General features: G+C 40.6%; 1 protein-coding gene and 1 long non-coding RNA gene across 6 annotated transcripts in view; one reads left to right on the top strand and one right to left on the bottom strand.

Moving 5' to 3' along the window:
• Window positions 1–2,645: 2,645 nt before the first annotated feature.
• Window positions 2,646–15,633, bottom strand: LOC132401927 (PDZK1-interacting protein 1-like). Of its 4 annotated transcripts, none has more exons than XM_059984275.1 (5): window positions 15,117–15,445; window positions 14,710–14,798; window positions 6,475–6,601; window positions 4,752–4,844; window positions 2,646–3,019 (listed from the first exon to the last, which is right to left on the bottom strand). In XM_059984275.1, exons 1-5 carry the CDS (start codon window positions 15,254–15,256, stop codon window positions 2,935–2,937), a joined length of 534 nt encoding a protein of 177 aa, XP_059840258.1. In that variant the 5' UTR covers window positions 15,257–15,445; the 3' UTR covers window positions 2,646–2,934. The 4 variants fall into 4 exon arrangements, with proteins under 4 accessions (XP_059840258.1, XP_059840259.1, XP_059840260.1 ...); XM_059984276.1 differs by having other exon boundaries at window positions 14,710–14,795; XM_059984277.1 differs by lacking the exon at window positions 14,710–14,798 and having other exon boundaries at window positions 15,117–15,323.
• Window positions 15,333–17,478, top strand: part of LOC132401930 (uncharacterized) — a 137,776-nt gene continuing 135,630 nt past the window's right edge. Inside the window, exon 1 of one of the 2 annotated variants that reach the window (XR_009514752.1) lies at window positions 15,333–15,471. This is a non-coding gene — a long non-coding RNA (uncharacterized LOC132401930). The remainder of the gene's footprint in view (window positions 15,472–17,478) is intronic. The other variant, XR_009514751.1, reaches the window with a different exon arrangement.

Below are 17,478 nucleotides of genomic sequence, written 5' to 3'. Positions count from 1 at the left end.
CAATTATTTTGGTGAACAGATGGAAAGGAAAAGAATTGGAGCATGATAGGATGAAGCTAGTAGGCAATATGAGAGTGAAATACAAAATACCTGGTGAACACTACCTCAGTCCTACCTGGTCCTCCACCTGTCTTTGTATTGTCTACAAATTTGGCCACACTGCCATCAATTCCGTCATTCAAATTGTTGACATATAATATGAAAAGTAACAGTCCCAATACCAACACCTGCCATCCACCAATCTTCTATGCATGCCGAAGTCTTTCCTGTAATACCACGGGCTCTTAACTTGTTAAGCAGGCTTATGTGCAGTACCTTGTTAAAGGCCTTCTGAAAATCCAACTAAACAGCATCTACTGATTCTCCTTTGTCTATCCTTCCTGTTATTTCCTCAAAGATCCCAACAGATCTGTCAGGCATGATTTTCCCTTAAGAAAATATTCTGACTTTGGTCTACTTTATCATGCACCTCCAAATACCCTGAAAACTCATCCCTAATAATGGACTCCACCATTTTCCCAAATATTGAAATCAGAATAACTGGCCTATAATTTCCTGCCTTCCTCCCATCTTAAAAAGTGGAGTGACACTTACAATTTTCCAGTCCTCCAAAACCATTCCAGAGTTCAGTAATTATGGAAAGGTCCACAATCCCCTCAGCCACCTCTTTCAGATCCCTGAGGTGTAGTCTATCTGGACCAGGTAATTATCTACCTTTTGGCTTCTCAAGCATCTTTACCTCAATAATAGCAACTACACTCACTTCTTCCACCTGACATTCTCAAATTTCTGTCATACTTCTAATGACTTCCACGGTGAAGAATAGCACAAAATACTTTAGTTTTTCTGCCAGTTTTTGTCCCCCATTACAAACTCTCCGGTATCATTTTCCAGTGGTGCAATATCCTCTCTTGTCTCTCTTTTACTCTTTATACAGTATATCTGAAGAAAACTTTCGGTATCCTCTTTTATATTATTGGCCAGTTTATCCACATATTTTATTATCAACATCACATTGTTAGTCCTCTTACTTGAGAAATGCTAAACTATCATTTTTGCTGGATCACAGATGGCTAGAAAAACTAGACCTATATTCCTTGGAGATTAGAATGAGGGGTGATCTTATTGAAGCTCAAGGGGGCTTTTGGCAAAATAGATTCTGAGATGTTTCCTTGAGAGGTTTACATGAATGGGAAGGTCATGAATCTCTGAATTCTCTACTCCAGAGAGTTGTGGAAGCTAGAACGTTAGACATATTTAAAAATGCTGAATGTATTTTTGGAGGATTAGGGAATAGAGGACTCTAGGGAGATGTCACAGAAGAAAAAGTGGAGCCCTGGGACAGATCAGCAGTAATCACTTGAAGTTCAGCCAGACTGTAGGGACCAGTTGGCCCTTCCCCGCTCCTGTTAGTTGGTATTCTTGTGTTGTACATCAACAATCCAGTGGAAGAGCCTCGATGACATTTAGTAATCGCTTGACTGCTCCTTTGCAGGTTCACCTATACTGATTACATGACATCATAATTCAATCCTTGATTCAGTTATTGAAATGGCTCACTGCAGCTGGCCTCCAACTCACCCTGTCACTGGTTGTGAGGACAAAAATTTTGTCTGTGCATTACTCAGTTGAGTTCATATTCTCACAGCTGAAGGAAGTAAGTGAAGCAAGGCCGTGCCAGTCCCTTTTAAATTTGGCCTTAGTTGGATGCTTGACACTTGTGATCTCTCTTCTGGCATCCAGTTGGACATGCATGTTCTCTGGGTTAACGTGGAAGCTGCTTTTAAAGACTAATCCCCCTTCTCGGATTGGTGTGCAGCAGAGCTGTGCTGAACTGAACATGGTTCCATCAATCACGAAGCAGGGGATACCTCGTGTTGTAGACCAGCCTAGTGCTGTTTCAAATGTATTCTTGGTCATCTTCTTGATTTTATTCAGCATACCTAAATGGACATTAGTGCTAAATGTTACAAAGGTTTAGCCAATTGAATTAATTAAATCCATTCTCTAGGTAAATATATTATATTTTCCATATACATCTGAAGTTTCATACACAAAATGTTAGAAGATTCCAGAAGTTCAGGCATCTGGAGAAGATGAACACTTCACGTTTAGACTGAGACACTTCACCAGGACTGAGAAGAAAGATCTTTTTATCTTTTTATTCTGGCTCCTGCCTGCTTTCGTTCTAGTCCTGATGAAGGATCTCAGCTTTCTTTTTCTTGAGTTTGTCCAGCACTTTGTGTGCTTTGCTCCAGATTTTCAGCATCTGCAGTCTCTTTGGTGTTTTCACTATGAAGCTCACTGGCAAACATCTTTTCTGAGCAAAACTGAAAGCACGGGAAAAATTATTACCATAATTCCAGTAACAAATTGAAGTAGACTATTGTTACTGATGTCATTCTAAACGATGTGTGCTTTCTTCACTGAAACACTTTGAAGCTGATTTCTACCTCCTCACAACGTCTCTTTGAGCTGTGTTTGTGCACCTCCTAGTGGCTGGTTTCACAGCAGATATGGGAATGCGCTGACTGCATGCAACAGTACTCAGGCCTGATCCAAAGGCCTCTCTAACCATTCAATACTTGGCTGATTTTGAAAGATCTAGTGCATGTAGTTCAAGAAGTTGTACACAATAAAAAACAGAATGTTGAACAGTATTGATTTATTCTTGCATATCTCCAGGAAGCTAGAAGAACTGATCATCTGCTTATCCCTCAACGTTGAGAATAAAATCATTACATAAAGTTACATTAAAAGTACTGATAATATATCATATATATGAAGCACTCAGACTGCAAAATGAAGCTGCAAATACATAGCACTCTGTTTATATATTCAAAAGAAGAAAACATATGGTGTGTCATTGGAATATATGAAATTAACTCATTACTTTAAACAGATCTTCTGGAAACTATTCTTTGATTTACAATATTACATTTCAGTTACAGTTATCTTCGGTGATTCATCATTGAAGGTCTGATATATATTTTCATAGGCATTTGGATGTTCATTTGATCTGTAGTCACAGGAAAGAGTAATCAGTACTGAAGTGAAGTACACAGTAATTTTTTTCTTAAAATCATAGTGCCCTTATTTTCCTTTAGATTAAAAATAGTTCACTTTAAGTTACATATCAATATGTGAACTGATAATGATATGAAGATTTAGAAAAGAACATTACGTGTATGATAAATTGTAGCAATAACCACAATCAACCAGTTCCCATGTTATTTAGTCTCAGTAGATGAAATGATGAAATGAATGCACTTGTGTATGTTAAATACAACATCTGATTTGCCAAAGCTGACCACAATATTTAAATAATCCTTTTCAAACACAGACTCCGAACTTTCAAAAATGATACAACTCTCAGTAGGAGTCTGTAGTGACTGAAGAGGAGAAGAAATGGCACAAAAAAATCACCAGTATGCCAAAGAAGGGTCTTGGTTTTACTTTGGGCATAGTCATTTGCACTTCCAAATCTATCAGGGGCGGTGAAAGTGGCAGAAGTGTCGATCCTTAGCAGGAATACAAATATTTATTTTGGGATTTCCAGATATGATTAAAAAGAACATGCTGAAGTATGCAATAGATATTGCACTATGCTCTGTTATTTGAATCACACCAGCTTTGTTTTACTGTTTGGCTGTAATATTGCTGCCAGTTTTCCCGTGGTTCAGAAAGCACATCAAATACTTTTAAATCCATTCAGAATTGCACTGGACATGGCAAACTAGTTCAAGCCTTGCTTGAAATTTTATTCAGCTATGAAATGCTTCTGTCTCATTCACTGTCTACATTTGGTGCAGACACATCAGGATCTTTTGCTTTGCACCAGTGCCAACATAATACTGCAACACAAAGTTTGGCAGCTCCAGCAGTACCACCTGATCTCATGCTGCCAGCACGCTACATCTGTTCCAGGCCAGTCACAGCTGCGTTAGTTGACAAAAACACAGCACCGGACACGTTTACTTTCAATGAATTTCTACTAATTATTTTCTACACCATGAAATATTACTGGCTACTAAAGATTGAGAATAGGGCTGTGTGTAAATATTTATAAGTACACATCTACATAGCTTTGCCTTCACCCACATGAACGGGCTGTGATGTGACGGTACAACTACAGCCAGCTGGGCAGCTCACTGTTTTTGATGACTGCTTACACTCCCACTCTATGAGTGGAATTTAAATCAGGCACTTGGACAATCCCCGTGGGCTTTCCAACTGTGTTAATAGGAAAGAAGAGAATAATTCCTTCAGGGCAAAAATCTTTAAACAGAAAGAAAGTATGCCTTAATCTGTATGTATATATATCAATCTTCTATCATCTTAATATTTCCATGTGTGGTTCAAATAAAAGCAACAACTGTTACAGCTTATTTTAGTATTAAGACACAATGAATTTGAAAACTAGTTCAATAACTGATCGGCTTGAATAAAAAGCAATGAATGACTAGTTATGACAGTGATGATGAGGGGACCGTTTTCAGTTCTATATACTCTAGAGTACAGAGTACTCATTGTTGTCACTATTGAAATAAGATAAATGAAGCACAATTTGTGAAGCTTTGTGTCAAGATTATTCTATAAATATATTTCAGAGACAATGGGCCTCAAATAATTTTATTATTATCTCTTAAGTTGGCTTTGTTTTGCAAATTACGTTTTTAAACCCTACTACAGTGCTAAGAACTGTGCTGCCAAATTTAGAACATTGAGAAAAGTGTTAGACATTGGCTGACCTCACATCTTCTAAAGAAGATCCTGTAACAGGGGTTCCATTGGTGTTTGCGTAGTCAGGCTCCAGCGCTGGTGATTCCAGATGATTAGTAACTCTGCAGCAAGTGACAAATACTTTTCAGATTATTCATATACAATTTTCTTTATGAAATTCAAGTTCTGTGTTACAAGCTGCTTTCTGAACCATTTGGCATTGCTGGAAGTTCCATGATGTATCACTGTCACATTGCAGAGCTCCAAGTAATTTAATAAAACACCCATTGTTGCAATCACCAAATATTAATTTACTTTCCTTTACAGCTCTTGGTTATTGACAGGTCTTTCTAACCCATACCAATTGAATGTTTAGTAATGTTTGATAACATACCGTGGTCTGATATGGTCATTTGAAAGCGCAAGAATGTAAGAGGCTGCTGACAGTAAATTACTCCTCCCACCATTGGTAGTATCTACAGGGGGTGCTGCCTCACAAAAGGAAGATCTCCTGCATCATCAGAGATTCTCACCATCCAGGTCAGTTTACAGTTACCATCAGGTAGGAGGTACAGAAGCCTGAAGTCCCATAACACCAGGTTCAAGGATATTGTCAATACTTCCCTTCAACCATTCGATTCTTGAACCAACCGGCAAAGCCCAAATCACTGAAGTTTTGCACCAGCATTAATATGGACTTTGTTTCTTTTTGTTCTTGTGTTTTCTTACGAAGAAATGTGTATAATTTATGGTTAATTTATGTGTTTCTTATGAATGTTGCTTACATGATGCTATGTGCTTGTGTTATTACTACAAGTGTGTTTTCATTCCACTTGAGCAGACATATTCTTGTGCCGATGTCAGTAAGATAATAAACAGTGAACTCCATAAACTCTAAACTCTATTCGAAATGTCAAACAGCATGTGTGGAAAAAGAACCCGTTAATGTTTCCAGAAGAAGACCTGTGCAGTGGCAAAATCTACCATTAGCATTTTCTGACTTTATTTTGTGTTTCCAACTCCTACTGCTTTTTATTAAAATTTTGATTAAATGTTTATTGTGTAATTCTGGAAAATCCTATTATCAATGCTATTACTCAATATCTTGTAAATTTATGTTCCTTTATATAGTTTTTTTACCTGATAAACATTAAGGAATTAATTACCTGTATTTTATAGGGCACTATTCCATCAGCTCCCCATGGAACTGAAAACAACAACAATTTTTTTCATATATGACATTTTAGGCCAAGGACTCTCTATCAGGTTAGTTCTTTCATTCTGATAAAAGTTTATTGGCCTTAAACACTGTCTCTGTTTCACTCCCTACAGATGCCACAAGCCCTGCAGGCATTTACAATATTTTCCCTTTCTGCTTCAAATATATAATATGCATTTTAAAATGCACATGTGGCTTTTGTCCAAAGCATTAGATAAAACACTATACACACTTAATTGACAGTTAAAATAAATTTTCACATCATAAAACTTTATTCCTACAATCTTGGCTCAGTGAGTGAGGTTTTTTGAGGCCAGTCTGAAGACTTTCAAAACTAATTGTAAGGATAAGATTTTATTTATATGGCTACTTTGATGCATCACCCTGAGCTCCATGGAGCCAACTCCTTTCTTAAGAGATCAGGGAAAGGAAGAAAATTGTGCAATTAGAAGAATAATTGTGATTTCCAGAAATATTTCCAACATCAATTTATAAATAAAAAGTTCATGCAATAATAGATGTTAGCAACTTACTCAGCATTCTTGCACCAGATTTTATTCACTATAAATCCAATAAAGCACAGGCACAGGAACACAACTACTGCAATGATCCCTGTAAGCCAGGGTTGCAAAACTCTCCTAGGCTGTTCTTTAGTTTCACCTGTGGGAAAATTGATCAAGATCACCAGAACTTTAATACATTTAATGGAATTCAGTTATTCAACCACATATTGAAAATGATTCAATGATGAACTTGTGATGATTTTAAAGGAAAACATAAGTTACTGTGTGTGTGATGGTCAGGATTGTGCTAGACTGAGCCTGCTGCCTGCAGTCATTGGCTTTGGCTAAGTGTGGAGGGTCTACAAGCTGTGAGTGCAGGACAGTAAGGACTCCACTCCCAAGTCAACCTGTAGCTGGAGAACTGGCGTTAGGGAGAAGGGAGTTGAGGAAGGGTTGAGCTGGGTTTGGAGCTTTGGCAGCTGTGAAACCAATAGGTCATTCCTAAAAAGTCTCCGATGTCTCTGACATCTAGATACGTTTAAAATTTTACATTTGAAATAGATATTTAAAAGATAGAAACTTAAAAAATGTTATCAGTCTAAAAATAAAATTAAAACATAAAACACACTAAAGAATTAATTAGAAGATCTTATCTTCAACTTTGCCTCATAATCTACAGGACTAAAATCTCATCCAAGTCAAGGTTTTAAGTAGCAGCCTAGTTCTGGACAATCCAGCATGACCAGTCTCTGCAGTTAAATGCTTGACAAGGTGAAGTGAGGGAGTCAGCCTCCAAATCTGTTGTTTTTTTCTTTTCCATGATGCACAACAGCAGTCTGGCAATTGTAATCATTTAAGTGCTTGAATCCAAGCAGCTTCCATTATAACAACTGACAAAACTGTACAATCCACGCCAATATTGATGCACCATCAATAACTCTCTGAGACATGAGGCGAGATATAGGCTTTTATTGGCTGGAGAAAGAACAAGCAGCAATTGACCACCACACTGCATCCTGGAGACTGAGGCCGGGGCAGTGTCTCCAATCGCCTTTATACTGGGGTCCGTGGGAGGAGCCACAGGAGCAGTCAGCGGGGGGGGCATGTCCAGACAGGTATATGTAGTTCACCATAAATATATTTTTCATTAATTGTATAGTTGTTGTTGTAATGTTAGATCTATGAAAATTTGGAACTTAGCTTCCTCCAGGACACAAAAGGGGCCTTTTGGCCCATTGGCCCTATGCTGGCTGTCAGAGCAATCCCATTAGCTAGCTTATTTTCCTGTAATCTTATTCTCTCTCACAGAACCATCAGCTCCCCCGATTCACCTGCCTAGCAGCTTCATTAAGGAAAAATTATTCTGTGGGAGGAAATCAAAGCACCCAGGGAAAACTCACACACATAGAGACAGAGGTTACAGTTGAACTTGGGTCACTGGAGATGTGAGGAAGCAGAACTATTTGCCCAAAGAGTGTGCTACCTTGTCTGACTCCTTTATAATCACCTTTAGGCCCTCCAATTCCAAACCACTATGGCATTACAAGAAACATTTAGAAGAAATACTATTTGCAGACAGTCCCAAGTAAAGAGTAGGTCCATAAGTTCAGTTTGTCCATGTTAGCAAATACACAAAAATCATACCAGAGAGTAACCATATCTCTATTGTATGGTAATGAAAAGCATCAAAAGGACAGAAGATTGATAAGAAAACATACATACTCGAAGCGGATAGAGAGGGCATTAGTTCTGCTCTCTGTAAAATGAGCGTATGTACATATATCAGACTTCTAAATTTAATAATATTATGGGGGTTCATTTGTAAATGGGTGGGGGTGCATAAGTGAGGTGTTTGTAAGGGATGATCTGTATACTGCTGCAACGACATTGTGGATCTTGTCATCAGAGCATGTGGCAACATGCTGTTGTGCATGCTTACTGGGTGTGCTGGTGCAGGGGGAACAACAGATGAGGTGGAAGTACTGCTGCTCCTCTATGGAGAATAATTTAGTGCCAAGAATCCTGCCATCCCAGCTCAAACAGCAGACAGAATGGCTTCAAGATCATACACACCTACAGACAAACCATAGATGGCCCCATTGAATCGGGACTTCAAATGTGTGACAGAATTGGTCACTCTATCATATACATACAGTAAAATCCATCTAGAGTTCATTCACTCCATGATACATCATCATAATTCTCTGAGTGAGTCACGTGCTCACATGGTGGAGAATTCCACTCGCTTTTCAAATATGCAGCAATTCTCTTTGTCATCAAATCCCATAAAATGCAGCATTGGATCTAGATAAATAGAGCTTGATGGCATTGTGCCCATTAGTGCAGTCTCTCCACAATGGTCCCTCCCAGCACCATCTGTTCCTGCTTTCTTATGTGACTTGCAAGGCGAAAGCCTAATTTTCAGTGATAACGTCTGAGCATCCAAACCAGTGCATGCTGTGAATGTGTTCCGCATCCACAAAGATTCAACCCCTCTGTGACCAGCACCTCCTACAACCACGCTGCTAAAGGCATTGTTAGAAGACCATGAATTAGCATTAGTAGAACGAAGTGGAAGAGTGTTGGGGCTCCACATACTTCACATGATAAAAAGTAGGAGTCAGATTGGCATCAAAAATGGGAATGCATGGAGGCCAACTTTCATGATCTTTGGCCAAGAATCAGGAAGTGAGACATTTGCCACAGAATTCCTAGCATCTGACCTGCATTCATGGGCAAAATATTCATGTTAAGAGTCCAGAAAAGTTCCTAGTCAATCATGAATAATTCAATTATAATGAGCTATTGAGTACCAAGGGTATGTAGAGATAATCATTATCTGGCACTTGGGTGCCATGAACATACTTGCCATAGTATGTCAGATTGCAGAGCTGTGTATCAGACACTGTGGTTAGCAGTACAGGGGCACCTCAGGGGACTGTCCTGTCCCCCTTCCTGTTGACCGTTCACACCTCGGACTTCAGACACAACTCAGAGTCCTTCCACCTGCAGAAGTTTTCAGATGATCTTGGCAGTTGTGGGCTGTATCTGCCAGGGTCAAGGGGCTGAGTACAGAAGAGTGGTGGACAACTTTGTTGAGTGGTGTGAGCTGAATCCCCTGCAGCTCAACATCACTGAGACAAAGGAGTTGGTGGTGGACTTCAGGAAGACGTAAACACCCTGCATTCCCATTTCCCTCAAGGAAACTGATGTGGAACTCATTCAGGATAATAAACTGAACTGGTCTAAAAATACAAGGGCTCTACAAGAAGGGACAGAGCCAACTGTATTTCCTGAGGAAGCTCTAGTCATTCAATGTCTACAGTACTATGCTACAGATGTTCTACAACTCAGTGGTGGCCAACATTCTATTCTACACTGTGGTTTACTGGGACAGCAGGGTGAGAGCAGCTGATCCCAAGAAGATCGATAATCTCATCAGGACAAACAGAGGAGCAAGTTTAGTAACAGACTGATTCCACTGAAGTACACCACTGAACACCACAGGAGATCCTTTCTCCCCATGGCTATTAGACTGTACAACTTCTCCTCCTTAAGTATATAAGTATATGTTTTCATTGCACATCTGTATTTTGCACTTTTGCTTCTTAATGCACACTTTATATTATTTTTCATACTTCAGTGCTTACAGTTTCCATTTTGAAGTATATATTTCTGACTAAGCAACTTTGCAACAATAATTTCCTTCAGGATAAATAAAGTTTCATCTTATCACAGCCAAATATTGTATATTATTCTGGTCTCGTTTCATATGAGGTGTACTTTATCAGAGGAGATACAACTGAATATTGTACGTTCAACTAACGTCTCTTCTTCTGACCTTCTGATGGAAGGAACAACATTAATAAAGTAGCTAAATAAGGTTGGGTCTTGGATGCCACCTGGACAGCTCCAACAGAGGTGTCCTGGGCTGAGTTAATTAACCTCCAGCAATAGTGACTCTATTCCTCTGTACTACACATAACTCCAGTCAGCAGAGAAGGACCACCTTGGTTTCCTTTGGCTTCCTAATTCTGCTCTTAGTTAAAATGCTACCTTGATATTAAAACCAGTTATTCCATCCTAATCTTCAGGTGGCAAGTCTTTAATCAATGTTTGGACTGATGCCATGAAGAGGTCTTACAGAACCCAATATCAGCATCCTTAGAGTTTACTGCAGGTAAGTCCCTCTTGATCATACTGTTGTTGATCCCTTTCATTGTTTTATTGAAAACTGCGAACAGGGTAATAGTGTAGTATTTAACTGGTTTCCATGTGTTCTTCTTTTTTTTCAGACTGAACAGACCTTGCAACTTTATACCTTGCCAGTTTTATAGTTAAAGTGAAATAGTTTGCTGGAAATACAAACGGTTCCAGAACATAATACCTTATCTCTGCTGCTGAAATGCGGCCAAGTTGAATCACCTTGAAACCCTTGACCCAAAATGATTATGAAAACATTCCCCCAGTATTTTGCACCCTGGGTGGGACTCATAGAAGCTCTTCTATTTGCTAATTGGTGACTATCCCCACTTCCTGACATCCCAAAAGTATTTCTGCAATTTACAAAGCACAGGGTAGCTGTACAAAGGAACACTCTGCTTGCCAGGATTAGGGAAGCTCGAGAAGTACCCAGGAAGTTCAACACCACTCAATTAACAGAGCATCTCAGGAAGCAGAGCTGCTGACGCCCCTGACCTTTGATGCTGTCTGTGTGAAGTTTGCAGGTTATCCATATCATAGTATGGGTCTCTCCAGGTGCTCTCGTTTCCTCTCACATCCTAAAGATGTGTTGATTGATTAGTTAGCCCTGGTGGAAGTGGGAGATGAGAGAATCAGGGCAGAGTTAATGAAAGCATGAAATCGGTGGAGGAATTGGTCTGATGAGCATGCTCTGAGAACTGACATAGATTCAGTGGGACAAATGGCCTCTTTCTATGAACTCCTACAGGGAAAAATGAGAAGTGCATGCAGCTACTCATCTAGGCTACTCTAAAAGTACTTTTCAAGTTTGTGAAAAGAGCAAAGGTATCAGAAACATGGAAGCATCACTACCTCTTTGTTCTCCTCTACATTCCCATTGTGACCTGTAGTATCTTGTTTTCATTGCTGCTGGGTGTAAATCCTGGGCTTCCTACCCAGTAGCATTATTGGAAATATCTTCATGAGAAGGGTGGCATTGGTCCAAGAAGGTGGTTAATTATCAACTTTTCTAGAGCAATTAGTGTTGGGCAATAAATGCTGGCCTTAGCAGTAATGTCCATATTCTGATAGGTAAGTAACCAACAGCACTGTGATTTACCTGCTAGCTTTGTGACTGTCAAAACAAGGCTCACAGATTTGATTTGTCAGGTTTGAAAGCTATCAATGGTGGTGCGCTTAGATGCAGCAGCATCCCTGGATCCAAGTAACTGTGTAATTATTTGCCTTTTATGTCATTTTCATGATTGCAAGACATGGCTACGTATTAAGAAAATCAAGTGCTGCAGGTCTACCCCATCAGTGAGCTGTTCAATAGAGACAGATCTGGACTTACTATGTACCGTTGCTGTGTCGTCACCTGGACTTATTGTGTACTAAAGTTATGCTGATGGGGTGTGCGGTCCAACAACTGGTGCGAGTGATTGTCTTGGAAGTTTCCCTTGTGATCACAAGGTCCTGTTGGACATTGGCAATGTAGAATATGGCAAGTCCAGTTCACTAGTTCATTTGCGAGAACAGGACAACAGGAAGCTACTTTGCCTCAGTTGTGTGTGGTCCAGACCCTCATACTGCAGTGTCACCTGTTGCAGTCACCCAGGAGTGGAGACACTGGAAACGGAGTGGGAAAGAACAGAGGTCTCTGTGGGTGCGCTGGAATCCATACTGGATTGGGGGCCGGCCCTGGCTGCTGGTGCTGTCCTCCAGTGTTTGCTCAGTGTTGCCCTCCAGTGTTCATTTGATGGAAGGACAAGCTGGACCAAGACAATAACCCATGCACTATCAACCTACAGACCATGTCACTCAGGGGCTCATGGACTTCTTTGGTAACTATGTTTTCCTGCTAACATAACCATATGTGCTATGTGTGCATTATGCTCTGTGATAATGGTAATATGTTTTCCACCTTGGCCCCAGAAGAAAACGCTGCTTCATTTGGCTACATTCATGTATGGGTGACTGATAATTAAACTTGAACTTGAAGTAAATGGCTTATTTTCCCCATCAGTCAAATAGTTTGGGCTAAGTGCTGGTGTTAAAGTCAATAGCAAACACATGTTAGGGATTTTTATAAAGAGGTATTGGCCAACATTTCGTTTTGGGTTGATCCCATAGTAGTCAAGTCTAGATCAGTTTCTGACAGTACCCATGGAATTCCAATGCAGTGTACCATGTCTGTAATTCCAAGGTTTAGCTATTAGCACCAATTCATTGCAATAGGAAGTAAACACGCAATTGCTAGATTCCAGGGAACAATCTGTGGATTTTATATATAGGGGTCACTAGTGAAGCCAACAATATTGCCCATCCTTAAATGCCACTGAGAAAATGGTGACGAGTCTCCTTTTTTCAATGGCCGTTGATGTTATGCTGCAATTACATTGGGATTGGTAAAGTCACACCTATAGTATTGTGTGAACTGTACAGAACTGGCCACCTTATTAAAAGTTGGAATAGAGCTACTCTCTAGATGTGAAGAGGATGCTTTCTTTACTGCAAGAACTTAGAAGGGTCATTCTTTGAATATAAGCAGTTGCCTGATCAAGAGAAGTTTGTATCAAAACTATTCCTCTTAGATGATTATGGGTAGTTGGAGGGTGGAAGCAAAGACTGGAAAGCTGGAGACACATAACTTATGGGCAAAAGGGTGAGAGATTTCTACATAAATATGGAATATGTAACTGAGAGTATAAGCAAATGAACCAGGATCATACTAAATGACAGAATGGGTTTGTGGTGCTGAACTCTTGCTTCTAATTCCCACATTTGTTTTTCCCGAACTGCAGCGACCTATCCATGAAGGTACTCTGACAGCCCTTTAGTTTGCATGTTCTAGGATGCAGGCCCAATGATAACAGGTGTAGTTCCAAGTCAGGATGGTAGGCTCTGGTGCTCCTGTGAGCTTACAGTGCCTTTTACTGGTAAGGTCCCAAGTTGTGAAGTGTTGCTAGAGAAGTCCTGCTGAGTAATAACAAGTACATTCCTTAGATGGCAGACCTACACTGTAGCTAATATCATCATTGGTGGAAGAATTCAATGTTTTAATGTATGAATGTCAATTAAGTGACATATAGTGCCAAGCTTCTCCAGTGCTGTTGCAACTGAAAGTGGACCCTGGGTATCATGCTTCTGGCTTGTAGATGTTTGAAAGGCTACACTTGCTGCAGGATCCCCAGTCTTTGACCTTCCCTTGTGGCTTATCCTGTCAAGTTGTCAGCCAATACCTTTGCGATTATAATGGACTATGTTCAGTTTATCTAAATGGTAGCTAGGGACAGGCCATGCAAGGGTTGTGTGCTCGTTACGTGACCAAAGGAAACGTGCAGGCCTCCCATTTCCTGGCTCACTTCACTCACTACACATTGGGTCCTGTACTCTAAATCGTCAAAGAATTCAGTATTAGAGCCCTCATTTCACAGCCTTGTCTGGCTTCCTGAAACATAGAAACATGGAAAATAGGTGCAGGAGTAGGCCATTTGGCCCTTCAAGCCTGCACCGCCATTCAGTATGATCATGGCTGATCATCCAACTCAGAACCCTGTACCTGCTTTGTCTCCATATCCCCTGATCCCTTTAGCCACAAGGGCAATATCTAACTTCCTCTTAAATATAGCCAATGAACCGGCCTCAACTGCTTCCTGGGGCAGAGAATTCCACAGATTCACCACTCTCTGTGTGAAGAAGTTTTTCCTCATCTCGGTCCTAAAAGGCTTCCCAAATGCTGGTCTTTTCCCCCTCACATTCACTATAGTAACGGGGACTGTGCGGAAGAAACAGGATAGTTATCCAACGATCCTTGTCAAATTTATTTGCAGCTGGACCGTCCAGAAGTTGTTTGCATTTAATTCGGGTTTAAGTTACGTACTGGAAATGACATTGGGGTGAGAGAGGTTAGTTCTTCGCAACAGTAAACAGGGTCCAAGTCCTATTGCGTCCTGAATGGAAGTAGTGACCAGCCGAAAGACACTGACCAATGCGTACTTCACCTATTCTGAATCTCCCACTCCATGAAGCTTCCCCGTTCTAAATGTAGGCTGGTCAGAGTACTAAACACGGAAATGAAACCTGAGCGGGAAATTTCCTTCCGATGGATTTCAATGTCTTCTTTCTGGGAAAAGTACACCTCGCGGATTCCATCACGGGGCATTAAGCTGCTAAAAGATGAATGGTTTTATTGTTCGTTAAGGTCCTGCAATGTTTCCAAAGAAAAGACATCTATTTCTGAGTGTTAATCGATGATAGTTTAATTTACAGAGGTAACGAAATACTCGGAGAGGTATTTGGAACTGTTTCATGTCATTTGTGTAATATCATTCACCTGTCTTTGTTAATAGACATTTCGCAATGGTAATACATTCAGAGACTTGGCAAAGCCGTATGTTTACGCCGAAAGTTGGAATTTGAGTTTCGTTCAGTTTCAGAGCAAAGCTACTCTTCGGGTTTACAGGTTAAGTTAAACAATGTTTACTTACCGTTCTGGGCATGTACCGAGACGAACGCGAGAAAAAAGCAGCAAAGGCGAAGGCTGTGAAACATCGCGGGCTACAACTGGACTCCGGACTCCAAGTGGACGTTGTCGCTGCCTAGTTGCACACTGGCTGAGGTTTGGCATTCCTGGCGATCTGAGCTCCGGGTATGTCCACCACGCCTCCTCTACCTGACATTTCCTGTAGCGTTGCAAGAGGTTTTTTTAAGAAAAGTTGAACCTCCTCGTTACTGTCACACGAAATCAGCGATCATAACTTCGCAGCAAACAACGACTTTTGGATGAACAGCTCGTTCAGGCACCACGAGAAGCTTGGAGGGCTGCGCTCCGACTGCTCCTGGGTAACATTGTCGCTCCTTCGTCGGGAACCTGCACTCACTACTGGCATGGATAGCGTAACTCCAGCCTAGTGCTCAACAGGAAGTGCTGTGTGCTTATTTTGGTCTCTTTTAGTGTTCTGGCTGAAGCAACAGTTTCGGCCACTCTCGGAGGCAAAAATGAGCAGTTACACATCTCCACTGTGGCTATAACTGGTCAACACCCCACCCCCCCGCGCCAATCAAATGAAGATTACTGCATCTCCTCTGACTCCACTTTCCCTCCTTGATTCATTCAATGCCCTCAGAGATATTGCCTCCTGAGCATCAATATCTTTGAGGACCTAAACTCGAGCCGTGCCTCGGGAAGTCTTTAAGGATCCCCACCACCCAGAACATGTCCTTTTCCCACTGTTACCGCCAGGAAGGAGGGACAGAAGCCTGAAGGCACACACTCAGTGATTCAGGAACAGCTTCTTCCCCTCTGCCATCCGATTTCTAACCGGACGTTGAAGCCATGAACTCGACCTCACTATTTTTTTTTAAATTTATGGTGTTTGCACTACTTATTTTAACAAAGTTAACAAAATTTCATATGCCGGTGATATTAAACTTGATTCTGATTCTTTCTCACTTGGACTTCTCTGTCTCCACTAGAAGCACCTCCAGGTCTCCTGATCTCATCCCTGATAAAAATAAGCATTTGTTTTGTTTTGCCTCCACTTGCCCAATCCCTCATCATGAAATCTCCTCAAATATTACCCCTCCCTTGCTGTGATCACCTGTCATACCCTCTGGTACACACACACACACACACACACACACACACACACACACACACACACACACACACACACACACACACACACACACACACACACACTATTCTAGCAAGTCAGCAGATCATCTTCCTATCAAGGTACTACTAGCAGGTGTAGGTTCCAGAGCTCATTTTTCCTGTAGTAACCTCTTGCCTGGTTCACATGGAGAGCCTTGCTCACTCTGCCTTTAAAATATTAAAAGACTCTGCTTCTCTCAACATTTGAGGAGGTGAATTTCAAAGATTCTTGACCCATTGATAACAATTTCATTTCAGCTCTTCCTCAGTGATTCATTATCAGTGAACACTTACTTATTACTTCTGATTCTCCCACAAGAAGAAGCATTTCCACATCCAATCTATCCCACCTCCTGGGAACTAATCTACTCTTCTAAGAGTTATGAAAGTAGTCTGTCCACCCTTTCCTCATAAGACAATCGATCCTTTCCTGATGTTATTACAATAAACCCTCTCTGAACTGCTCCTTTTTAATATTCTCCTTTTTAAATAAGCAGACCAATGTGATGAATAGTACTCCTGACGTGGTTTCATCGATACTCTCGTTAACTGAAGCAAAACCTCTTTATTCCACTACAAAACTTATTTTTTCGACATTTCTTTACTCATAAATTATGATGTACAATAAATTATGTGCAGGTTGTCATTGGATGCAATAGATTTGGTATTAGGTCCATGACCTGTGCCATGGGTTATTTTTTAAAAGAATGTCAGCGATCGGAGGAATGCTGTTGAACTAAGAATGATAAGCTTCTTTCTTACAAGTAGGTAGAAATATTGTCTATTCTGGAGCTGGCAAACAGTAGCAGCAACTGGACTGAGGCAGAGGTGGAGGTATAAAGCCTTTACAATAGAAAGGATATGAGCTAAATAGGGCAGCAGGATGGGATCAGGCTGGTTAGCATAGACCAATGTCCAAGGAGTAGGATGAAATAATTGAAAGGGACCGAGCAATTGGAAGTTGGGGGTGAGAAGTGCAAAGACTCAGCACCTGGTACTGATGATGTCAAAATATTGCTTCCTCTGAATCCTTATATGGTGTTAATAGAACGCTTGATGCTGAACACAAATATAATTTCAGATTACTTGTATCACATAGGAATTTGGAGAAACACAAAATTAACTTTTTATGAATATAATATGTTTAATTGCATAATTGTGCTGATGCTTTGCAAAGGTTCAACTAAGCTAAA

This window comes from Hypanus sabinus, chromosome 11 (genome assembly GCF_030144855.1).
Source record: "Hypanus sabinus isolate sHypSab1 chromosome 11, sHypSab1.hap1, whole genome shotgun sequence".
In the NCBI taxonomy this organism is placed as follows: Eukaryota; Metazoa; Chordata; class Chondrichthyes; order Myliobatiformes; family Dasyatidae; genus Hypanus; species Hypanus sabinus.
The sequence above is the reverse complement of the archived record's forward strand: the minus strand, read 5'-3'. Positions and strand labels throughout refer to the sequence as shown.

Excerpts from the sequence above, each read along its gene's own strand:
- LOC132401927 (XM_059984275.1), bottom strand. The coding sequence starts at position 15,256 with ATGCCAAACCTCAGCCAGTGTGCAACTAGGCAGCGACAACGTCCACTT. Across the intron at positions 6,602-14,709 it reads GAAGGAAATTTCCCGCTCAG|GTGAAACTAAAGAACAGCCT; the intron begins GTTTCATTTCCG and ends ATTTTCCCACAG. Across the intron at positions 4,845-6,474 it reads ATCTGGTGCAAGAATGCTGA|AGTTACTAATCATCTGGAAT; the intron begins GTAAGTTGCTAA and ends CACTTGCTGCAG.